The sequence below is a fragment of the Vulpes lagopus genome, chromosome 13 (genome assembly GCF_018345385.1).
Source record: "Vulpes lagopus strain Blue_001 chromosome 13, ASM1834538v1, whole genome shotgun sequence".
Taxonomy (NCBI): Eukaryota; Metazoa; Chordata; class Mammalia; order Carnivora; family Canidae; genus Vulpes; species Vulpes lagopus.
Window position 1 is genome coordinate 31,502,288 of NC_054836.1, and position 24,643 is coordinate 31,526,930.

The following is a 24,643-nucleotide window of genomic DNA, read 5'->3' on the forward strand; positions in this document are numbered from 1 at the left end:
CTTAAGAATGCAAATGTCAAAGCTACATACATCTTTTTAGGACAAATTAGTATCAACTGTACCGTTCGCAAATCAGTCCTGCCCTTTGCATTCGTTAGCTATCTCTTTGCTCCTTTGCCTTGTCTTTACGGGTATTATCTTGTTCGTGGTTCACTGGTTTCCTTCTTTGTTGGATGCTCCTTTTGTACCTCCCAGCAGTCTGGCAATCTTGGTACTTTTAAAATTTTTGTTAGCGTAGATGGAATGTGCAAATAGAACTGAGCATTTTTAAAAAAATCACTCCCTCTGTAAATTTGAAAGATTAAAAATTCCAGAAGAAGGTGATACTTTATTATTAATTTCTACACAGTGGACATATGTAGACATGTTTTAAGAATTAAAAACAGCGATATATTAATAATGAGAGACTAATTAAAATAGTAAAAAGCTATTTAAGTTGTATTCAGTTTCCATAGTAACATTGCTCTTCTGTGTTATCTTTTATTTTCCCCTGAAGACTTCTCAAAATTATATATCTTTGAAGTCTCTCTGTAGAATCTTTTGTGTTTTCAGAAAATACCCCAAATCCAAAATTGACGTTTTCTGATGTTGGTGATTAATCATGATAAAGTGCCACTTTTGCCTCTCAAGACGAATTAAATCAGTGCAGACTTGAGGACTGTTAAATGATCAAATGGAGCTGTGATCTGACAAGTCAGTGTGGAATTAGGTCCTGGAAATACAGTCTGAAAGCCTAAAATCTTTAACATTACATTCAAACTTTTTACCAAATTTTAGAATGTTAAGATTAAACCTTATTTGCTAATTAAGAAGAAAAGTGGAGCATTAAAGGAAGTCACAAAATAAGTATTTGTTGTTGTTGCACAAAATGAGTATTAAACTCAAATACCATGTTACCTCTAGAGGGAAAAATATCTAATATGTTTAAATAACTTAATGACTACGATCAATAATAATTTATTCAGGGAGAATAGGATATGCATGTTTACAACCCAGCATTTGAAATTGGTTGATACTAAGGGAACAGCCTTTTTCCTCCCGTGTTGTGTCCCTTAGTACCAGTTCAAATAGTGGACATTGGCCTTGTTGACCAATTGGAATCAGGATGGTAATGTTTTATTCTTAGAGTAATTACAGCATATAAAAAATTTTGAGTTAGATTTCATTATCACTTTATCATCATTATGTAAGTTTTAATTGTTTAAATTATTATTACTTTTGGAGAGCATCCCCAAAATTTATAATATGGAAATGACTCTTTTATATCTCTGCTGAGACACAAGTATCTCATGAGTAGAAAAGGCAGAAAAGTTTTCTTTCAGTGAGGCAATAGTAGGGGTCAGTGGCATGTAATAGTTGTCATTTCAATGAAATAATCATAGCACATATTACATCACTAAAATATAATTATTAACTGTGAGATCTTTTACATCTTCCATTATTATATGTAAGTCCTGGGTTATTCTTTGTGACATCTTTATAATTGGGGTAAATAAATTTAATCTGTGGAAAGGAAAACTTAGAAATAAGAAGGAGATGATTTCTGTCTAGGTTTCAGGAAGCCTGACAAAAGTGAGTTTGGGGATCTGAGTTTCTAATTCCGAACTCCTGCATTATGTAGCTGTCACAGGGAACAGTTTCTGGTTAGTTTAAAAACTAAGGAACGGGGTAGCCCCAGTGGCCCAGTGGTTTAGCGCCACCTTCAGCCTGGGGTATGATCCTGGAGATCCAGGATCAAGTCCCACATCGGGCTCCCAGCATGGAGCCTGCGTCTCCCTCTGCCTGTGTGTCTCTCTCTTTCTCTCTCTCTTTCTGTCTGTCATGAATAAATAAATAAAATTTAAAAAAAAAAACCTAAGGAACGTAGTTCTTGAACCATTTACACTCACTTAAAATAATCACCATTTTATAAAGTGTAGTAATATTTACATATTGGGATGTTCTAAATTCACAAAGGCTAAAAATGCTCTGAGAGGAGAGGATGACAACAGTTAATTTACATGATGGGATGATCTAACATTTATTCAGCCTCAGTGTTGACCATAGATCTTTGTTAATTTTATTTTAAATTTTAAAAATATCCATGCTCTTTTCTTGGTCTTCCTTTTTTAGTTATTTAACAGCTCCCTTCCAGTTCATTAGGTTTTCAAAAGAGAGCTATTGTGTTTATTCATCTTCAGTTTGTGTGTTTCTCTAGATTTCGATCCTGTTTTGGTATCCGTGTAACACAGAACACTATCTTGAGAAGCACATATGCAAAGAATGAGCTTGAACAAGCAGAGAAATGAATTAAATAAAAAGCCCTTTTGAGCATTTAAGTTTTATAAAGTTTAATAGGTTTATATATGTGCTTTTCATTCATGGAATTTGTATGCTTAATTTCATCTGCATTGCTATAATTTTTAAGTTACTGAACACCAAGTAGTTTATAAACTTTCAGTATAACTCTATCACAGCAAATGTGATTTCTTAATTCTAGACATGTCTATAGTAGGATTATTAGCCCAAAATATGAACACATTTGAAATCATCATATGTATTGAGTTTCTTTTGTCTATGGTATTATCTACTTTATCGTAATTGAGCCATATTTTTTCCAGAATTCACATTCTAAAACGAAACTAATTATAACATTCATGATAGCTTCCATAACTAAAACTATAAAATTTAATGATTCTTTTAATTAAAAAAAAAAGATTTTATTTATTCATGAGAGACACAGAGAGAGGCAGAGACATAGGCAGAGGGAGAAGTAAGCTCCCTGAGTGGAGCATGATACGGGACTCAATCCAGGACCCCAGGATCATGTTCTGAGCCAAAGGCAGATGCTCAACTACTGAGCTGCCCAGGGACCCCAACATTTTTCTGTTTTAAACTAAGATTGACCATGAACAGGTTCAGATGATCATAAATTGATACCTTTAGTTTTCTTTTTTTTTTTTAAAGGAGGATTACCATTGAGGTAATATTAAAGCCAGCTAACTTACAGCATTTTTTCCCCTTTTCCACCCCAAGTAAGGATTTTAACTGTCTATAGTTAATTTGTTTGATTTTTTTGTGTGGCTTGTATCTGATTAATGGAAATCTACATCTTCCTGTCACAGAATTTTAAAAAGTGTATTCACATAGAGTAGAGAATTAATCACTTTAAAGCCTGTAATGAAATGCAGTTATATTACCACTAATCATTTTATTTAATAATCAGGTTTATATGTTATTTTTAAATCATGCTCTTACAGCTTTTCTACTTTCGGATCAACCATTTTTAGTCAGTACAAATTCATTTATTTGTTCATAGCTGGAGATTTAGATTTTGGAGTCATTATAATATAGTGGGAATAATATTCTAAATCATGAAAGTGAATAAAATATTCCAGAGACCACATAGAATAAGAGGAGAAATACCAGAGATGAGATGTTTTAAGGATGAGCAGAGGTGGAGGAAAGCAAATCTGTCTATATATGGAATATAGAACTCTTCTGAGGTGACAGTTTGCTTAAGGATGCCTTCATTTGGTGTTTCAAGTTCTTGAATTAGAGGGTCAAAAGAAGATTGCACGTGAAAGTATAAACTAAAATGAAATTAAAGTCCATACAGAAAAATCATAATATTACAGGAATAATATTATGGTCCTTGATTGTCCTTAGAGGCCAGAAAACCATTCAGGTGTTTGCAGTGGGAGGTTGAGAAAGGAAACAAGCAGTCACATTGAATCAATTTAGCCTAAAATTGTATTTAATTATTCTGGTTTCTTCTAGCCTTAAATTTTCTCATATGGTGTGAGGTGCCTTTTATGGTCAGTTTCACAGATATTCTTTTGTCAGCTGGATTCTTGATAGTATCCAGTGTTATGTGTCTGGTCTCTAAGTTACAGAGGTTCCTCCTCTGTATTTTAGGATGGTGGAGGGAGATTGTCATCTAACAAAAGCACTGGTAGACAGGAGACAGACTAATCCTGTGGCCTTTGATACGACCTTTAACCTCACTGTTGCTCAGGGTCTTTATCTTCTCAGCATGGACAGTAAGAATGCTTGCTTGCCCCAGGTTTTAAGTTTGTGGTAGATTTACCCTAAAAATATGAGATGTGTGAAGTCAATTTTATAATTAAAATTGTTACATAAATTATAATTATTTCTTGTGGAATAGTGATATTTTACTTATTTTCATGGATGATTTTGTGGTCATTGTTCAATATGCATAGAGGCCTTTCAGACCAGGTATTCATATCATCTGACAATCTCTTGAATTCATTTTATGTTTTGATTTAGAGATGGAAATTTGCTAATAAATTTTTTAGCTTTATAGCATAATATATAATAATTTATTTCCCCATATTGTTTCATTTTTCAGAAGTGGCACACACTCAAATCTAGAAAATCTGTTCAGGGAAAGGTGACATGGCTTGCTTTGGTGAAGATATAAACAGGGCAGTGTGCTACTTGTTCTATTTGTATACATACAGTATTTTTGTTATTTTTTGTTTCATTCTTGAATTATGTGCTTCTTTTTTATCTTTATAAAATTGGCATTATTTCCTGAAGACATTCATATTAAGAGCACTCTTTAAGTAGAGGAATGATAATTTTAGAAAATAATAAGGGAATGAGATCTGGAACATTTATAAGTTATTTCCAAAATTGTGAATTTCCAAAGTCACTGGTTCTTAAAATATGGCACCTGGTCCTCAGCATCACTTGGGAACTTGTTAGTAGTGCAAACTGTAAGCCCCCATCCTAAACCTCCTAAATCAGAAATTTTAGAGGGTGAAGTCCAGCAACTGGTATTAATAGGTATTAATAGCCATAGCTTTCCTGGTGATTCTAATGTCTGTGAAATTTTGAGAATCACTGCTCTACTTGATTAAATTCTGCTACAGAATGCAATTTGACTTCCACTCTTGTATGTGTGGAAAGCTCAGTGCAACTTATTCCCCACTGAAAAGGTAAACTAAGCTGCTGTTGGTTTTGCTAATTCAGAGACCTAATATAGTTACAATAGAATTGTGTATAAATGTAAAACTGGGAAAATGTTAAGCAGATATAGGTCTAACTTTTAAGGACTTATTCAGCTTTAAAATGATGTTTTTCAGATTTGCTAAAAAGAGAGTAAACTACCAGTTATGCAACCTGCATTCATTCATAAAGATACAGACATTTGCTTTTTTAAAAACTGAATTTACTTTTATTCTGCCTTAGTGATTAGAAATTTCTAGGTAGAAAAAAAAATCTGTCAGTATCATCAGAAACTACTGCGTAAACTGTGTAAACCTAATCTTTGTGTCCTGGAAATTGAGAATATAGTACAGTTTTCTTTAATTTCAGTTTCTTCCTTCTTCTGCCCAAAGGAACACTTCATTTACAAACACCAAAATCTTTGTGTTGAACTACCTCTCTCTCTCTCTCTCACCCCCAGGTATTTAGAAGAACTCTCATTAGGTGCACTTAATATATTATTTGGAAATTATTTGTAAATACTGATCATACTAGACTAAGCTAGGGGTGTTTTCCTTATGTTCAAGAAATACTGCATTACCTAACCCTTTGTAACTTATAGAAGTTTATGTGGTTGAATTTTATAGTGATAGTTGTGCTGTCTTGTATGCTTATATCAATGTGAGAATGGAATTTAACTTTTTCTGCCAGAAGTAATAAAGGGGATGATAAATGTAATTATAAAATAAATTGAATTTATATCAACACAAGAAGATTTAAAAGTCTTATGCTTTTTCCTGGCAAGATATTTACCATGTCATCTTTCTGTTTAATTGCAAACTGCAGTAACATACAAAATATAGTTTACTACATGCCAGTATTTCTTCCTTGTGAATTTTTCTGTTGAACAATTTGGAGCATGTTTTTCAAAGAGGAAGTATTTGGCTTGTAGGGAGAAGTGGAAATCCAAGCTTAGATGTGTAAGGAAGGAAAGTGTCATATAGGAAACAGTTATGGTTAAATACTTGAGGGAGTAAGACTTGAATCACTTGGTAAAATGACTATTTGATAATATTCTGGTAATATTTATACTCTGGTTTCCTTCATCAATTAGATTAAATGCTTGTGTAATTCCTTCATTGATCTCAATGAGGAAATAGTTGAAATATTTCAGTGCTTTATTATCTTAATATTCCACAGACTGTTTAAACTCAGGTCTTTATATTTTGGAAGGTGTAGTATTCTTGCAGGTGGGGAGGATTTTAACAAATGTCTGTTTATTACAGCAAATGCTTCTCAAGTAGCAGAATTGGTTGTGACTTACTTTCTGATATTACATTTTGTTTCTATGAAGTGTCATATATTTAACTCCAGTGATGTAATGTTTCAAGTATCCTGTGCATCTGATTATGTGTATAATTTTTATAACTTACAGTTGTGAAGTACTTTCAAATCTTTGTTGTATAGGCATCATAGCAGTCCTGATACTCATTTTTTCATGTCATCTTTTCATAATGATTTGAGGGTATATCAACTCAGCAGCATATAGCCCATTATTGCTGTCCTGGGCTGTAAATTATGTATTCCAGTTGTTACTCAGGTACCCTGCCTCTTATTTTAGCCCTAAAAATAATTTGTCTGCAGAAGTATCATTGTCCTCAAGTACAGGTGAAGTCCAACAGGTGGTTAATAATAGCTTGAACACTAGGGTCAGGCTATCTAGGTTTGATCTAGGCTCCACTACTTCAAACTCTGACCTGGAGACAGTTTCTTCATCTGAGTCTCAGTTTCATTGAAAGGACAAAATAATACCAGTCTGATAGGATATTATTACAAAGATTAATAAGATCTAATGTATAGAAACTTCTTGGTATATGGAATGTGTTCAGTAAGTATCACATATTATTATTAAGGAAGTTATTTAAGGCCACTTAAGTGGTAGGAACTACACTGGTGATAGTACTCCACATCATATTACTCTTCTGTTGCTGTCTAACCAAGACTAGAAATATATACGTGGAAGTGACTAGTATTAAGGTAGTTCTAGCAATTTTAAGAAGGGAGAGGTAGCGGGTATAAGGTCAGATAGAGGATAAACTTTGTGGAGGGGCAGAAATTGCCTAGTATGGGTCAAGAGGCTCAGACATAGATAAGATTTCTAAAAAGTCACATTAGTATATTTTTACAAAGAATGTGAAGGGAATTCATCTTTCCTAGACTCATCTTTGCACAGTATTTACTTAAATCCTTTACTAATTATTAACTTTAAACATAAGAGCAACAAATATTTTTAGAAGAACTCTCCATTGATCTTTCTTTAAAATGTGCCTGTTGCTTTTCCCTTACACATATTAAATATTTACCTCCCAGCATTTACAGTTGTAAGCATTGGTATTGAAAAAGAGTTTCTTCTCTTTATTTTTTCTTTCAAGTTCCTGTAATACTTTAATTAAATCCCATTCTGCTACTTAATGTTTCTGACATTCTTTTCTAGTCATTTATTTTCCATAATTTATATTCCCAACTAAAGGCAGAGTCTGTTTGATGTCCATTTATGTTGGCCAGTATCCCCAATACAGGGTCAGAAACAAATCATAGATTATTCTGAGATGAATGATCTTGGTGGTCCAGTAACTCTAGCTGGAACTGACATCAATTCTATTAATTAGAAATTCATTTTAAAAGATTCCTAATAAGATAATTTAGACATTTCAAAATTTGATACTAGTAACATCTACCCATTTTTACAATTACTTTGCTGCTTTTTACAATGTGAGGGTTTTGTTGTTTTCTTTTTAATGGTGCATCTTACTGACATATGGTAACCCTTAAATGGTGCCTCATACTGGAGCTTTTAAAAAGTAAGAGAGTGTAGATAACCCTGACATTGTGAGCTTTTAATGCATTTAAACAAATTTGGCCGTTAGAAAGCAAGCAGCAGCAGAATAGGAAGGGAGAAGAGACCTTTTTTCTCTTGTCTTTTTCAATGAGAAAGACGAAGCATTTCCTTTGGTCCTGATTAACTGTTAGATCAATTTATGTACCTCAATTTTTTTTTTGCCCTAAGGAAATATGTTCTCTGGCCTTTTGAAATTGTTACAGAGGCCAAACTTTTGGCCTCTTTAAAAGCAGTATGTTTCAGGTTCTGCAAAGGCAAGAACTTGGCATAAGATTGCAGTGTGACACATGCACTGATTTACCAGAAAATATATTTCAGCATGAAAATGTGTTATGTGTGAAGCTTTACTCAAACTGAGAGAAAATCTGGTTATTAGTAAATCTAGTTTTCCACTGAGCCAGATTATCTTTGGCACAATAGAAATCTAATGAAATAAGTCTTAAAAAGAATATTAAAGTCCGTGCTTTTTTTTTTTTTTAAGATTTTACTTATTTATTCGTGAGAGACACGGGGGCGGGGGGGGGCGCAGAGACAGGCAGAGGGATAAGGAGGCTCCATGCAGGGAGCCCTACGTGGGACTCAATCCCGGGTCTCCAGGATCAGGCCCTAAACCACTAAGCCACTGGGGCTGCTCTCAAAGTCAATGTTATTTAATGATTTCTCGTATTTAAATATTGATGTTTAAAAACAGATCAGGAAATGGAAATACATTGTGATTGTATAAAAAAGGCTATACTTTTTAACAAACTAGCCTATAGGATCTGGGAAACACTGCTAATAAAGTTACCATTTATTGAACTTCTGAGCCAGGAACTTCACATATATTCTCATTATTCTTCACAATAACCGAGCAACATGGTTTTTTGTTTTTTGTTTTTAATTACCAGTTCACATTTTGGGACATAGGCTCAGAAAGCCTACACATTTAGTAAATGGCAAAGCTAAGATTTGAACTTCATTCTGTCACTTACCAATATTAAATGAAATGATATTTGAGAGTGCTTGGAAAAATTCTAAGTAAGTACACAATAGCTCTTACTACTCTTCAGTTGTGTTGCCTCCCAGACTATACAAGACACACACACACACACACACACACACACACACACACACACACGAGATAAAGAAGAGAGATGACAGAGAAGGAGAGAGAGTGTTATAACCTGCTACCTCCAGGAGTAAGCATCCTGCCATGGCATCAGACTTCCCCTTATATATATAATCCACAAGCAGTTAGAAGATAATAATGGAGAAGCCACTTTAAAAAACGGAATATGTAGAAATAAACATAAAAGTTAATATGCAAATCTTTTTGTGAACAACTTCAAAATACTCTAGTGGGACAAAAAATACAGATTTGAACAAAAGGAAGAACATGTTCTTGGATAGAATGATTCAAAATCATAAAGTTGTTAATTCTTCGTGTGTTGATTTACAAATTTAACAAGACTGTAGTAACAATACTACTTGCTTTTTACTCTAAAGCTAGACAGAAGGATTCTAACCTTAATGGAAATATATTTCTTAATAAGGCTGATGGTTGATTCTCCCTCCTCACCATTATATGTTCACTGTTTAGGTATGTATATATTGATAGTAAAATCATTTTACAGGTCATGTTCTGAGGAACCTTATAAGTAAATGAATAAGAATGGGGAGAGTTTTTATAGCAGCACCATGTAGTTCTTTAAAACTCTTAAGTTACATGCCAAAAATCCTATTGAGCTCATCACAAATTATTTTTAATACTTTATTGTTTTTTAATAAATTATTTATTGGTAATTAATTATTTTTAGCAATCTGTCCACTGATTTGGAAACCACTTATTGACAAAGGATTATACTTAGTCATTATAGTACTAGTGGACAGTATTTCACATTATGTCTCTGTTAGGTATATGGAGATTTTCCATTATAGCCCTTTGAAGTCACTTACTTGAAAAACTACTTACTATATCATTGCTTTTCCCTTTTCTGCATAGTTGCATTACAGTCCTCCCCAACTGACAGAAATGAAGTCCAGGAAAACTGTAGAACAAAATTCAGAGAAGGTCTGCATCTGCAAGAAGGAGAATTCTTATTACAGGTAAATTTTAGTAAATATAGTTTCTCATAATAAAGACATGGTAAATGAAAGATTAATGAATCAGTCTTTTAGTTACTCCAGTTTATTTAGAACTTACCCAGTATTTCATGTCATTTCATCTGAACTGCAATAGTGGTGTTGTGTTGCTAGTATGTGAAAAAATATAATTGTATCAAGTAGATTAGAAGTCTACTTAGCAATTTCCCTGTTGTATTTTTTTAACTAGAAAGAACTCCTAGATTATTTCAAAGGTTCTCATTTAAGACATTGAATTTACATATGCTTTTTCAGGGGTATCACTTTATTAAAACAGTTAATTACATTTACTTAATAGTTCAATATTGTTCTTAAACTAAATTTCATTTTTCAATATGTTCTTATAACTGTATTGTCTCTTAGCTACATCATGTCGTATCAACATGCTAAAGATTTTTCTCAACAACTAGAAGCCCTAATTTTTGCTTTAGAACTCAGAGAGTTTTTAGATTTGTTTGTAAAACTTTTTTTTTTTTTTACTCTATTTTTTTGGAACTGATACGATGTTTAATTCTCATCTAAAATTCTCAGGTATTTATTTTGTTGAAAAAAAAGATAGAATGAAGATGTGTGCTGTGCTATGTGCTATTACTATTATGTGATCATTTTCAATTCCATCCAGTGAACAGAGTGAAGAACTTAGTTTCCTTTTGTGACAGAAAGTAGCTGCAACTTTTACTAACTCCTTTAATTCATTCTGAAAATGTTTATGTGTAACTCAATAATTTTAACATTTTTTATTATTTTTGTAATTGTGAAAATTAACTTTTGCTCCCATTAGGTTAAACAAATTAAATGTATTCAAGCATGAGTCCTCTTCCTGGCCCTGGCTGAGGATCTTTATTTATATAATAGCTTCAAACATAAAGACTCCTTATTCAGGTCATAGGAAAACATTTTTATAATTGCTGCTTTATATGATTAAACACACACCTCGGGTTCTGGAGTAAAGTAATAAGGAAATCCTACATTTCAAGAGAAAATAAACAAATATGGAATGCTTAACATTTGATAAAGCAGTTTAAATTATGGGCCAATGATTTTTTCCCTCCTAGAATATTTAGGCAAATTTTAAGCATATACTATGTCAAGGACAGAGAATAAAAATAATATTAATGCAAGACTAGTATTATTTTTTAATTTTCTGAAAATTGGAAACATTTAGGTATTTAAAATAAATGCATCTGGTACAAATTATGTTGGATATCACTTGTAAATTAGTTTCCAATAGGAAGCATCGCATATCATATGATTTGCTAGGACCCAGTTGGCTGGATCTCTTCTGAAACAGATGATCAAGAACATTGTAGACATATGAAAATGGTGTATTTCATTACATACAGTTGTCATAATGACATCTAACTATACTTTCAGCATATGGTTATCAACCAAGTATCCCTAAGGCATAGAGAATGTTTCCAGAGATACAATATACTACTTGCCGTGACACTTTTAATGAGAAATCATTTCCTTTAGTTTTAACAAAGGAGATAAAGAAAATGTTACACCGTGTTTTATTACGAAAAATTTAAAATACTTTCAAGCTTAGCTTAAATTCATTAGTATTATATAAGGTATAAAAATAAAAATAAAAATGACTTTCTCGGGCAGCCCAGGTGGCTCAGCGGTTTCGTGCTGCCTTCAGGCCAGGGTGTGATCCTGGAGACCCCGGATTGAGTCCCATGTGGGGCTCCCTGCATGGAGCCTGCTTCTCCCTCTGCCTGTGTCTCTGCATCTCTTTCTCTGTGTGTGTGTGTGTGTTTTTCATGTATAATAAACAAAATCTTTTTAAAAAAATGACTTTCTCTGTCTTTTCATTATCCATCATTTATTTCAGTCATTTTCATTTGTTTAATCATCTTCTGCCTGCTACTATTTACTGTCATGCCTATTAGAATCTGCAGCTTCATTTTTGAGTTAACAGAAGTTGAAACCATAAATAACATTATCAGTTGCAACTTATTTCTCTCATATTAAATAGTAAGTGAACCTCATCATGATTTTCAGATAAGTAGGGCAAATCTTTGTGACTAATACTAAAGAATAATAATCTCTTTCATTAATATGTAATTAACATATTCTGTTTGTTCACTAATAATTCAATATAAGTAATAACCTTCTTCCGAATAGTATTTAAGATCTTTTGAGAGATACATAAAATTGGCATGCATATATTCTTTTTAAAGGCTTTTTTGTTTTATTTTTGACAATTAACATTTGTCTAAAAGCTTGTGATACTGTATCTTAAATTATCTTTGTGCTTTCTGGCATAAGGAGTTTATTGGAAAGTACTAAATTCATTTCACTGTTTGAACAATCATGACTCTCCACAAAAGAAATGCATATCATCAATGGATACTCTTCTCTATAAAAAAGATAATTCAGAAGGAAAAAAATACAAAATTGGGTGTAACTGCTAACTGAAATTTAAGACTATTTAATTTTGAAGGTGTTATTAAACATTTCAGTTCCCGGTGGGTGCCACCACCATTCATTTGGGGGCACTCACCAGGTACTATAACTATGATCTCTGAACACCCAAAGCATGAGGAAAAAGAAACCAGTTTTTTATTGAAGTTACTGTGATTGAACATTAAGTTTAGCTGTCAGCTTTTCCTTACCTAAATCAAAAGGTATAAATAGATTCTTTTCATTCGACAGTATATGGTATATCTGTGTTTATGAGATGTTATCATTTTAGCCATTTTAAAGAGAGATTTTTCAGCAATAAAAGTGACAACCGTAACTGAAGTCAGTATTTATGAGTGGCAATATTGTTATTTAGTCACATTACTAATTTGATAATCTTTTTCCTTGTAGGCTCTGAATGGCTTTGTGCTGGTTGTCACCACAGATGCTTTGGTCTTTTATGCTTCTTCTACCATACAAGATTACCTAGGGTTTCAGCAGGTAAGTATATTTTTCTCAAGCCATGTAAAAAAAATTTTTTTTGGAGAATTAACTCTACTTTTTATGTATCATATGCTTTAGGCATAAAAGATAATTTGTATATATAAAATATCAATCAAAATATTCTTTAAAATAAAAATATATTTTTAGCTAAAATTTTTATACTATTAATAATTTACTACATTACAATTTTCTTAAATGTTTATGAGATTCATACATATTGTGTTTCATCTTACACTTATTAAAGACTCTTATATATAAGAAACATTCAGGTTAGGGGCAGATACGCTTTGGATGGGGGGCAGACAAGGGAATATTTGCCATCCCATTAGTTATGGATACCGGAGGGCATACGGCAACTGTGAAGTGAATGAAGTGATATGTAAAGGTACAGGCAAAGTATCATGGCTTAAACCTTTAATTCTGTCTTAAGCTGATAATGGAAAATTTCCTGAAGGAAATGGTATTTAAGCTAACGTAAAGAAAGCATAAGATTCAGGTGGGTGGGCAGTTGTAGAGAGAACACAGGAAAGAAAAGGTAGAACTATGTTAAGCAGTAGTAGACCAGAAGTACTTTAAGAGATGAACATGTTTGGTTTGTTTAGTGTCATTGAATAAATGGTGCATAAATGGAGTGGTGAATTGTCATATTTGAGGGACAAAAATATTTGGTATAATTTGAGAACAGTTTGTAAATACCCTTGAATGTTAGCTATTCTTATGTGCCAGCATTTCTTAAATTCTAATATGTGTAGGACTCACTTAAACTTCATGTAAAACTCGAAAATCTTTGGGCCTTACTTCCAGATAATCTGATTCAGTTTGGGTCAGAGTGGGGCCTATCAGTTTGCATTTCTCACAAGCTCACAGGTGATGCCAAGGCTGCTGGTTGGAATAGCAGCATCTACAGTGTTATATAGACTGAAATTTAAACTATGTTGTATACATGATAGAAACCACCAAAAGTCTTTAGTTTTTGTTAAGGGACTGTGTATGCTGCAGTCTGTGTTTTAGGTGAGAACTCTGGCAATTGGAGAATAGATGGCATTAAGATGGTTTAATGCTAGATTAAGTACACAGGGAGGTTTAAGTGTAGATAGCTAAACTCGATAGATAGTGGAATCTGGCCCTCCCACAAAGCCTGACTTACTGAGAGGCAAGAGGTAGAGGAAGGAATCTAAGCTGGTAAAAGCACGATCCTTTACTCTTCTAGAAGTAAAAGTTTAATATAAAGAAAATCATTAGAGGACAGTGAAAGAAATACATAATACTTTTAAGCGTTAGAGAAGTCTAAGATGACTAAATTTTCAGACAAGGTTTTGTGAAAGAAGTAGGATTTAAAAGATCAGTAAATTTAAAATGAGAAGAACTGAATGTGTTGCAATTAAGGAATGAGATGATGACTTAGTTGACTGAAAAGCATTCAAGTAGGGAAGTGATGGTAGTTAAATTTGGCTGACTGGTTACAGTGTTCTGCTCACTCTAGCTTTTCCTATCTTGGATGACTAGAGAGTTTTGCAACAATCTGACATACATTTGTCACCACTGACAAGCACTCAGTAATCTAGCTACGTTTTGATATTAATTTAGTAAACCACGTTTTTTAAATCAGTACTTTAAAAAAGTCTCCTTGTATCTTTTTTCTTTAGTCTGATGTCATACATCAGAGTGTATATGAACTTATTCATACTGAAGACCGAGGTGAATTTCAGCGTCAGCTACACTGGACATTAAACCCTTCACAGTGTACAGACTCTGGACAAGGAGTTGATGGTAAGAATGTTTGCCAAAAGACAGTATGGTGATTTCTTGATACAGTTCTCTGAAAGGAGGCCAGAACCTCTGGGAGATGTATAACTCTACGGTGAAGGTTGGAAAGAAGTAGGAAGACATTAGTCTGTGGTTGTAGGCTCCAGCCAGATAACAAAGAGCTTGGTAACCTAAGGAATATTTTGACAAATTATTGATGAATTTCAAGCAAGAAAGTGTTACCATACTCAGTAATATATTTTAAATTTTTTCTTAAAAAAATATTAATTAATTAATTAATTAATTAATTTATTTAATTGATTGATTGTGCATGGGTGGGGGAAGTGACTGAGGGAGAGAGAGAGAAGCTGACTCCTTGCTGAGCACAGTCTCATATTTAGGGCTTGGTCCCACACCCTGAGACCACGACCTGAACCACAATAACAGCTTGATGCTTAACTGAGCCACCCAGACGCCCCTCTCAGTAATATATTTTATAAAAATCACATATAATATTTTGAGAGACTGGAAGGAATGTGTAAGGTTGATACTCAAGTATGTATAAATTGTTCTGTCTATCGAATGGACCAAATAAAAAGCAAACTAGAATATGCAAGTATAAAAAAACTTTTCGGAATCCCTGGGTGGCTCAGCAGTTTAACAACTGCCTTTGGCCTGGAGCATGATCCTGGAGTCACAGGATTGAGTTCCACATCGGGCTCCCTGTGTGGAGCCTGCTTCTCCCTCTGCCTGTGTCTCGGCCTCTCTCTCTCTCTCTCTGTCTCTCATGAATAAATAAATAAAATCTTAAAAAAAAAAAACTTTTCCCTCTGCAGTGCTTTTAGAAGTCTAGGAAAGTGGGCAGCCCGGGTGGCTCAGCGGTTTAGCGTTGCCCTCAGCCCGGGGTGTGATCCTGGAGACCCAGGATCGAGTCCCACGTCAGGCTCCCTGCCTGGAGCCTGCTTCTCCCTCTGCCTGTGTCTCTGCCTCTCTCTCTCTCTCTCTGTGTCTCTCATGGATAAATAAATAAAATCTTAAAAAAAAAAGTCTACGAAAAGTGTTAAGATAAAAGGCATTGGAAAATATATTTTTGACAATAGAAATAAAAAAAAACTGAGTAAAGTTCTATGTAGTAAAAGTGATATTCTGTGCATTTTAGTTTCTTTTCATTAGCTACTCTTCTGAAAATGATTCTTTTTTGTATCAGAACAGAATCCAATTTAGAAATTAATGCAAATTTCAGCTCTCCAAACACTTGATTGTACAGCAAAATGAGGTGTAAATTCGTGTTGCTATTATTTCTACAGATGCTAATGGGCTGCCACAGCCAGTAGTCTGTTATAACCCAGACCAGCTTCCTCCAGAAAACTCTTCCTTAATGGAAAGGAGCTTCGTGTGCCGACTAAGGTGTCTGCTGGATAATTCGTCCGGTTTTCTGGTAAGGTGCAAAGTATTATGATACTGGCAATTCCTATTAAATTTCAGAAAGCAAAAAAAAAAAAAAAAAAAAAAAAGACAACTGAAACTACTTTCTTTGGTTAGATTTGAGTTTGATATTTAAAACTCCTTTAAGAAATAACTTCATGAAGGAAAGTAACTAAAAAATTACTTTTTTCAGATTTTAGTATCTTCCATAACTCAAAATCTTAATCTTTTAGGATGTAGTAACAAAGACTGAGTGAAATATTATAGAACCTTGATCTTGCCTATTTTTAGGATTTCATAATATGTAAGACAGAGAACTTTGTAGCCCTTTTTTAGGAGCAAAATGCTTACCCTCTTTGGATTTAATCCTTGCCAGCCAGAAATATTATCATAGCTTTTTCTACACAACTACAGTAACTGCTATCTAAAAATGGTTGTATATTCGTGATTGCAGAATTGTCATGTGGTATGAGCTGCCATTGTGTAGCTTGAGCACCTGAACAAGATAATCAGGGAGCAAGCAGGTTTAGCAGGATACTCAGAGTGGAAGGAGTCTTTGTCCTTAAGATAGTGCACTCCACTGGGTACAGAAGAGAATATAAAGCATGATACATATTACTTTTGTGAATTATCAGGACTTTGAAATAGATAATAAAATCTTAAATATTAGCAGTTATTTTTGTTGATGTGTTTATTTGTGAAGGTTATTTTGCTGACCCACAGTTAGAATTGTGCTTTGAGGTAGTTTTCTTAGTACTGATGATCAATTAATATGTATTTCTGAGATAGAATTTGTATACTTGGGTCTTTTCTTCCTTGTGTTGCTGTCATATACTGAGGTCAGAATCATTGCTCAGCCTGGTTAATACACTTCTAAGCAACTAAATTGATCATTTTCACATTTAAGTTTCTTTTTTTTTTTTTTAATTTTTTATTTATTTTATTACAGTCAGAGAGAGAGAGAGAGAGAGAGAGAGAGAGAGAGGCAGAGACAGAGAAGCAGGCTCCATGCACCGGGAGCCCGACGTGGGATTCGATCCCGGGTCTCCAGGATCGCGCCCTGGGCCAAAGGCAGGCGCCAAACCGCTGCGCCACCCAGGGATCCCACATTTAAGTTTCTTTGTTTCCTGTCTTCTAAAAGTGCCCTTTATTGTTAGTAGAATTCTACATTCTTTAAATGATTTGATTATTCATTCTAGCATCTTAATAAAATTGCATTTTATCTCTATATGAAAGATTACCATAGGTTATGAAATAGACAGTGAGCTATGGACTATAGCTTATCTGTATTTGAAAATTAGTATGTACTTGATGACTTTATCACCATTCATTGAGGAAATATGTACTGAATGCCATGGTGAGGGGAAGGAAGGTATTAATAACAGGGCAATTGTGAGCTCAGAGAAAGATACAGATAATTTTGTTGTGACAGCTCCCTTGTCAGCCCTTTTAGGATAGTGTTTGTACTACCTGTAGGGATAGTTGTTAATGGGCTTCCTGTGAAGAAAAGAATGAAAATAGCATGAGTCAGCCTCATGAACTTTTATGGAATTTTCAAGACTACTGGAAATGGCCATGATTGAGCCTTTTGAAATGAACAATTTTTAAGCATTAATTTTAATGAACTGGTTTCGGTTTTCTAAGGCAATGAATTTCCAAGGGAGGTTAAAGTATCTTCATGGACAGAACAAGAAAGGGAAAGATGGTTCAATACTGCCACCTCAGTTGGCTTTGTTTGCAATAGCTACTCCACTTCAGCCACCATCCATCCTTGAGATCCGAACCAAAAATTTCATCTTTAGAACCAAACACAAACTAGACTTTACACCTACTGCTTGTGATGCCAAGTAAGTAAAACTTTTTCAGTTTTGTTTCATTAAATATATATTTTGTTGCAGTAAATCTCTTAGCATATGAAACATAGAGTGTACCTTGTAATGTTTATTATTATATGAGCGATTATTTCATACTCTTTCACTATAGCCTCTTAAAGTAATTTCATCAGGCTCACAGATCATCTTAAAATTTTTTTACAATACTTATCACAATTTATGTATCATAAAGATGACTTGCTTATTTTAGTAATAAGATTCAGTATTCTGATGACATTTATTGTTGGTTTATTTTATATTTTTAACACATACAAACTTTGATTTTTAGCTTTAGAAGTTTAATAACTTCCAGAAAATTATGAAGTGGATTTGATATTAGCATTCTTATCATATCAAAATGTAAAATTGTTTTTCTTGTAACTATGGGATTGCAGACAGGTTTGAAAAACTTTGTCCCTCAAATGGAGCATTCTGACATTTTTATTACAGATTCTTTTTTATGTATGTAACTCTGTTAGATTCGTCTTCCATGCTAATTTTCATGTTCTCTGTTCAAGAGATGAAAATCATCTAAAACTTAAATTAACAGTCATAAAAAGAAGAAAGCAGTTACATGAATGTGGTTAATAGATTGTTTCTACCTGCTACTGTTAAATTCTGAATGTCAAGGAAGACACAATGCAGAAAAGAGCATATAACTAATTTCTTATTTTACCTTTTTTTTTAAACAGAGGAAAACTTGTTTTAGGCTATACTGAAGCAGAGTTGTGCATGAGGGGATCGGGATACCAATTTATTCATGCTGCTGATATGCTTTATTGTGCTGAGTACCATATACGGAGTAAGTTGTATTTCCTTGTATGCATGCCTGAAAAGTGGCATACATTCTGGTACATATTTCAGATTATTACATAATGTATTTAAGGTAACTATTTGAATAAACTTACACTTAGTGTCATATCATTATGATTGCCCTGAATTACACTCTATTCTAAAGTGCTCTATAGCTGCCACACAAGAATATAATAGCTTAATTACTAGGAAAATGACCATTTGTCCAACATTTTATTTAATTTTTAATAGCATTTTAAATGGTATCAATTTATAAATCTATTAATATATATTAACATTTTATTACACAATTTTTAAACATAAATGATAGAAATGTTCCCCTTTTAAAATGAATATAATTTTTATCTTTTTGTTTTCCCCAAAATGTATACTCTGTAGTTTCATGTATTACCAGGATTTTCTGACCTATCTTCCCTTTAACCTACTAAAAAATAAGTTTAGGATGAAATAGAAAAAAACAACTTTGAACAACTGTTTCTATGCATTTTAATAAATTGTGTTTAAAAGTTGTCAAGACATCATATTTGATGATCAGTTTTTTGATGTATTGAAAAATATGTTAGAGGGGCTTTGTTTCAGAGATTTTCTTTAGTATGTTGATTTTGGGTTTGATAATTTTTGTATTTTATTTTAGTGATTAAGACAGGAGAGAGTGGCATGATAGTATTCAGGCTCCTTACCAAAGACAATCGATGGACCTGGGTTCAGTCTAATGCACGTTTAGTGTATAAAAATGGAAGACCAGATTATATCATCGCAACTCAGAGACCTCTAACGTAAGTACAAAGACAAAAATGTCTCATATTTTAATTTTTTAAAATGACTGCTTATAAATCCTCTTACATGAAAACTTCCAAATAAATCCTATGAGAGTTTTCTCTGGAAATAAAAGTTGAAAAGATAATATGTATAGAAAGAAGGCATAAGTGAAGGACATTGAGAAGATAGAATTAACAAACTTTACTGAACAACTAAACTTATAGAACTACAGAAGAGAATTAACAATGAAAACTCCAGGGCTTTATTGTGGTATATGAAGATGAAAAGTAATACCATTTGTAAAATAAAATAAATATAGAAGAATGCTGTGTTTAGTATACTTTCTAAGCAGGCAGTGGTTTTTAGGTTTCTTACATATTCTGTAAATGAATATTTTGTCAAATACTGTATTGCAAATATTTTCTCCACTCTGGAGAGCTGATATTTCTGTGTGCTTTGTATTAAGGATCAATGTCTATATTCCTTTATGTGTATATCCAAGTGACCAGTAACATTTATTGAAAAGACCATCTTAAAAAAAAAAGAAAAAAAAGAGAAGAAAAGGCCATCTTATCCCCCCTGCACTGAATTTTAATTAGGGGATTTGCTCCCTATCTCTTACTCTAGTTGTCTATTTTCACACCAACCACACATTGTCCATTGCTCAATCTTTATAATAAATCTTGATCTCTGAGTGTATGCTCTCCATCATGTTTGTTGAGTTTTTTTGTTGTTTTCCTTTAAGACTGTCCTCTGTTCTTTATATTTCCATATATACTTTAGAAATCAGTTGTCAGTTTCCACCAGAGTATCTGTTGGGATTTTGAATGGAATTACATTGAAACCATAGCTTATTTTGGGAGAATTAACGTCTTCATAATATTGTTCCAACCCGTGAACATGGTGAATAAATGTATGTACGTGGGCATATGGGTACATGGGTATGTACCTGTCTTTGTTTGAATAATGGGTTGTATTTTTCTTACCCAAGTCTTATATTTTTTTCTTAATTTTATTTCTAGATACTTGAACCTTTGCAATGGTATTCTAAATGGTGTGTATGTGTAGCAATTTCTTTTTTTTTTTTAAGATTTTATTTATTTATTCATGAAAGACACAGAGAAAGAGAGGCAGAGACCTCTCTCAGGTCTCTGAGAGGCAGAGGAGGAAGCAGGCTCTGTGTGGGAAGCCTGATGTGGGACTTGATCCCAGAATCCTGGGATCACCCCCCAAGCCAAAGGCAGACGCTCGACCGCTGAGCCACCCAGGCGTCCCTGTATAGCAATTTCTAATTGTTGGTTATTTTTGTTTATTTTATTTTATTTTTATTTTATTTATTTCATTTCATTTCATTGTTGTTTTTAATACTGTCTTGTATTCAGTGACCTTAGTATAATCCACTTTTTCTCAAAAGTTGTCTGGATTATTCAATATTTTCTAATACATACCATGTATGTAATTTTTGTCTTTTTAATCTTTAGATATTTATTATTTTTAAAAAATTCCTTTATTGCACTGGTTAGGTCCTCCATAAAATGTAAAAGAAATAATGATACTGGGACGCCTAGGTGACTCAGAGGTTGAGTGTCTGCCTCTGGCTCGGGGCATGATCCCAGGATCCAGGATCTAGTCCCACATCGGGCTCCCTGTGAAGAGTCAGCTTCTCCTTCTGCCTATGTCTCTGCCTCTCTCTCTATGTCTCTCATGAATGAATAAATAAATCTTTAAAAACAAAAAAAGAGATAATGATATCAGGTTTCATTTTTGTCTTCTTTCCAGTCTAAGGGGAAACTCTTTAGTATTTTACTGTAGAGTATGATGTTTGTGGTAGTGTATTCTTTTGCTATTTATATATACATATATATATATTTTTTTTAATTTAAAAGCTTCCTTTCTCTCTAGTTTACTAAATATTATCATCATGAATGACATTGAATTTTATTAAATACTTCCTCTGGATTCATAGACATGATGATGATTTTTCTCTTTTATGCTCTATTGTCTTTTTTCATTGTAAGATCTATAGTGATTAAGAAACATTTCCTGATATTAGAAATTTGCCCCCTCTCTTTTATTATTGCTAGAAGGCCATTAGTTTTTTTTTTTTCCATTAGTTTTTTTAGTCTTTTCAAGGATCCAACTTTTGTTGATTTTCCCTATTGTATGTTTGTTTTCTATTTCACTTTGTCTGCTTATTATTTTCTTCCTTCTAATCTCTTGGGTATAATTTGATATTTTTCCAAACTTTTCTTTAAGCTATTAGTTTCCTTTTAAGTACAACTTCAACTACAGTCCTAATGTTTTGACAGGTTTTGTTTTTTTCTATTCATGATTTGTTTAGAAATATAGTGGAATGTACTTTTTACATTGGGGATTGTGTAGTCTTTTTGTTACTGAATTTTAGGACAATTCTACTGAAGTTACAAGACATTTTCTGAGTGATTTCAGTTCTTTGAAATTTGTGGTAGCTTATTTATGATCTAACATATGGTCAATGTTAGTAAAATATCCCATGTGCTCTCAAGAATATATGTTCTGTTGTATGTATGATATTCTTAATATGTCAGTAATATAGTTTCTGCTGTTCATATTTTCATTATATGAGTTTCATGTTTGCTTGTTTTGTAAGTTATTAAGAGGTTTGTTGCATTTTCTCATTACTAATGAGTCAGGACATCTTTTTAAAACTTTCTAGGGCATTTTCCTTCTGTGAATTGTCAGTTCATATCTTCTGTTGTGTTGTTTGATTCTCTCTTGGTCCTCACTGAAACTCTTTATTTGGGGCACCTGGGTGACTCAGTGGTTGAGCATCTGCCTTTGGCTCAGGTCATGCATGATCCTGGGGTCCTGGGATCGAGTCCCACATCAGGCTCCCTGCAGGGATCCTGCTTCTCCCTCTGCCTGTGTCTGCCTCTTTCTCTGTGTCTTTCATGAATAAATAAATAAAATCTTTAAAAAAAACCTCTTTACTTAACATGGATATCAAATTGTATATATTTATACGCACATATACTATATAGAGTATATATATATGAAATAATAAATATGACCTATTTTTGTCTATGCTTTAACTTGATTTGTTCTTTTGCCATGCAAGAGTTTTAATTTTCATATCAGTTATGCCACTATTTTCCTTTAGAGATTCTGAGTTTTATTTAGATATGGCTCTTCCTACTCAGATTTCTAAATTTTTTAAAAGTATAATTAACATACAATGTTATATTGGTTTCAGGTGTACAACATAGTGATTCAACAATGATATACATTGCAATGCTCACTGTAAGTGTAGTTACCACCTGTCAGCATACAAAGTTATTACAATATTATTGACTGTATTCCCTATGTTGTACTTTTCATCACCATGATTTATTATACCTGGAAGTTTAAACCACTTAATCTCCTTCATTTGTTTTACCCATCCTTCCACCCCCTTCCCTCTGGCAACCACCAGTTTATTCTCTGTATTTGAGACTGTATCTGTGTGTGTATGTCTTTTTGTTCATTTGTTTTCTCTGGACTCCATGCAATTGATATCATACATTTATCTTTCTCTGACTAATTTCATTAGGTATGCTATACCTTCTGGGTCCATCCATGTTTTTAAAAATGGGAGGATTTCATTATTTTTTTATGGCTGAGCAATATACCGTACCTTCCTTATCCTTTCATCTATTGATGGACACTTAGGTTGCTTCCATATTTTGGCTATTATAAATAATTCTGCAGTAAACAGAGGGGTGCATTTATCTTCTCAAATTAGTGTTTTCATTTTCTTTGGGTAAGTACCCAGCAGTGGAATTACTGAGTTGCATAGTATTTCTATTTTTAATTTTTTAGGGAACCTCCATACTGTTTTCCACAGTGACTGTACCAATTTACAGTCAAGAGAGAGAGAGAGAGAGAGAGAGAGAGAGAGGCAGAGACAGAAGCAGGCTCCATGCACCGGGAGCCCGACGTGGGATTCGATCCCGGGTCTCCAGGATCGCGCCCTGGGCCAAAGGCAGGCGCCAAACCGCTGCGCCACCCAGGGATCCCACATTTAAGTTTCTTTGTTTCCTGTCTTCTAAAGTGCCCTTTATTGTTAGTAGAATTCTACATTCTTTAAATGATTTGATTATTCATTCTAGCATCTTAATAAAATTGCATTTTATCTCTATATGAAAGATTACCATAGGTTATGAAATAGACAGTGAGCTATGGACTATAGCTTATCTGTATTTGAAAATTAGTATGTACTTGATGACTTTATCACCATTCATTGAGGAAATATGTACTGAATGCCATGGTGAGGGGAAGGAAGGTATTAATAACAGGGCAATTGTGAGCTCAGAGAAAGATACAGATAATTTTGTTGTGACAGCTCCCTTGTCAGCCCTTTTAGGATAGTGTTTGTACTACCTGTAGGGATAGTTGTTAATGGGCTTCCTGTGAAGAAAAGAATGAAAATAGCATGAGTCAGCCTCATGAACTTTTATGGAATTTTCAAGACTACTGGAAATGGCCATGATTGAGCCTTTTGAAATGAACAATTTTTAAGCATTAATTTTAATGAACTGGTTTCGGTTTTCTAAGGCAATGAATTTCCAAGGGAGGTTAAAGTATCTTCATGGACAGAACAAGAAAGGGAAAGATGGTTCAATACTGCCACCTCAGTTGGCTTTGTTTGCAATAGCTACTCCACTTCAGCCACCATCCATCCTTGAGATCCGAACCAAAAATTTCATCTTTAGAACCAAACACAAACTAGACTTTACACCTACTGCTTGTGATGCCAAGTAAGTAAAACTTTTTCAGTTTTGTTTCATTAAATATATATTTTGTTGCAGTAAATCTCTTAGCATATGAAACATAGAGTGTACCTTGTAATGTTTATTATTATATGAGCGATTATTTCATACTCTTTCACTATAGCCTCTTAAAGTAATTTCATCAGGCTCACAGATCATCTTAAAATTTTTTTACAATACTTATCACAATTTATGTATCATAAAGATGACTTGCTTATTTTAGTAATAAGATTCAGTATTCTGATGACATTTATTGTTGGTTTATTTTATATTTTTAACACATACAAACTTTGATTTTTAGCTTTAGAAGTTTAATAACTTCCAGAAAATTATGAAGTGGATTTGATATTAGCATTCTTATCATATCAAAATGTAAA

At 33.4% G+C, this 24,643-nt stretch overlaps 1 protein-coding gene across 1 annotated transcript in view; it reads left to right on the top strand.

Annotated features, from left to right (window-relative positions):
• AHR (aryl hydrocarbon receptor) overlaps positions 1-24,643 on the top strand; it is a 55,837-nt gene that overhangs the window by 16,218 nt on the left and 14,976 nt on the right. Inside the window, exons 3-9 of the mRNA XM_041727715.1 lie at positions 9,813-9,916; positions 12,773-12,862; positions 14,512-14,635; positions 15,919-16,049; positions 17,681-17,883; positions 18,600-18,709; positions 19,355-19,496. Coding sequence (XP_041583649.1) covers positions 9,813-9,916; positions 12,773-12,862; positions 14,512-14,635; positions 15,919-16,049; positions 17,681-17,883; positions 18,600-18,709; positions 19,355-19,496 — 904 coding nt within the window. The remainder of the gene's footprint in view (positions 1-9,812; positions 9,917-12,772; positions 12,863-14,511; positions 14,636-15,918; positions 16,050-17,680; positions 17,884-18,599; positions 18,710-19,354; positions 19,497-24,643) is intronic.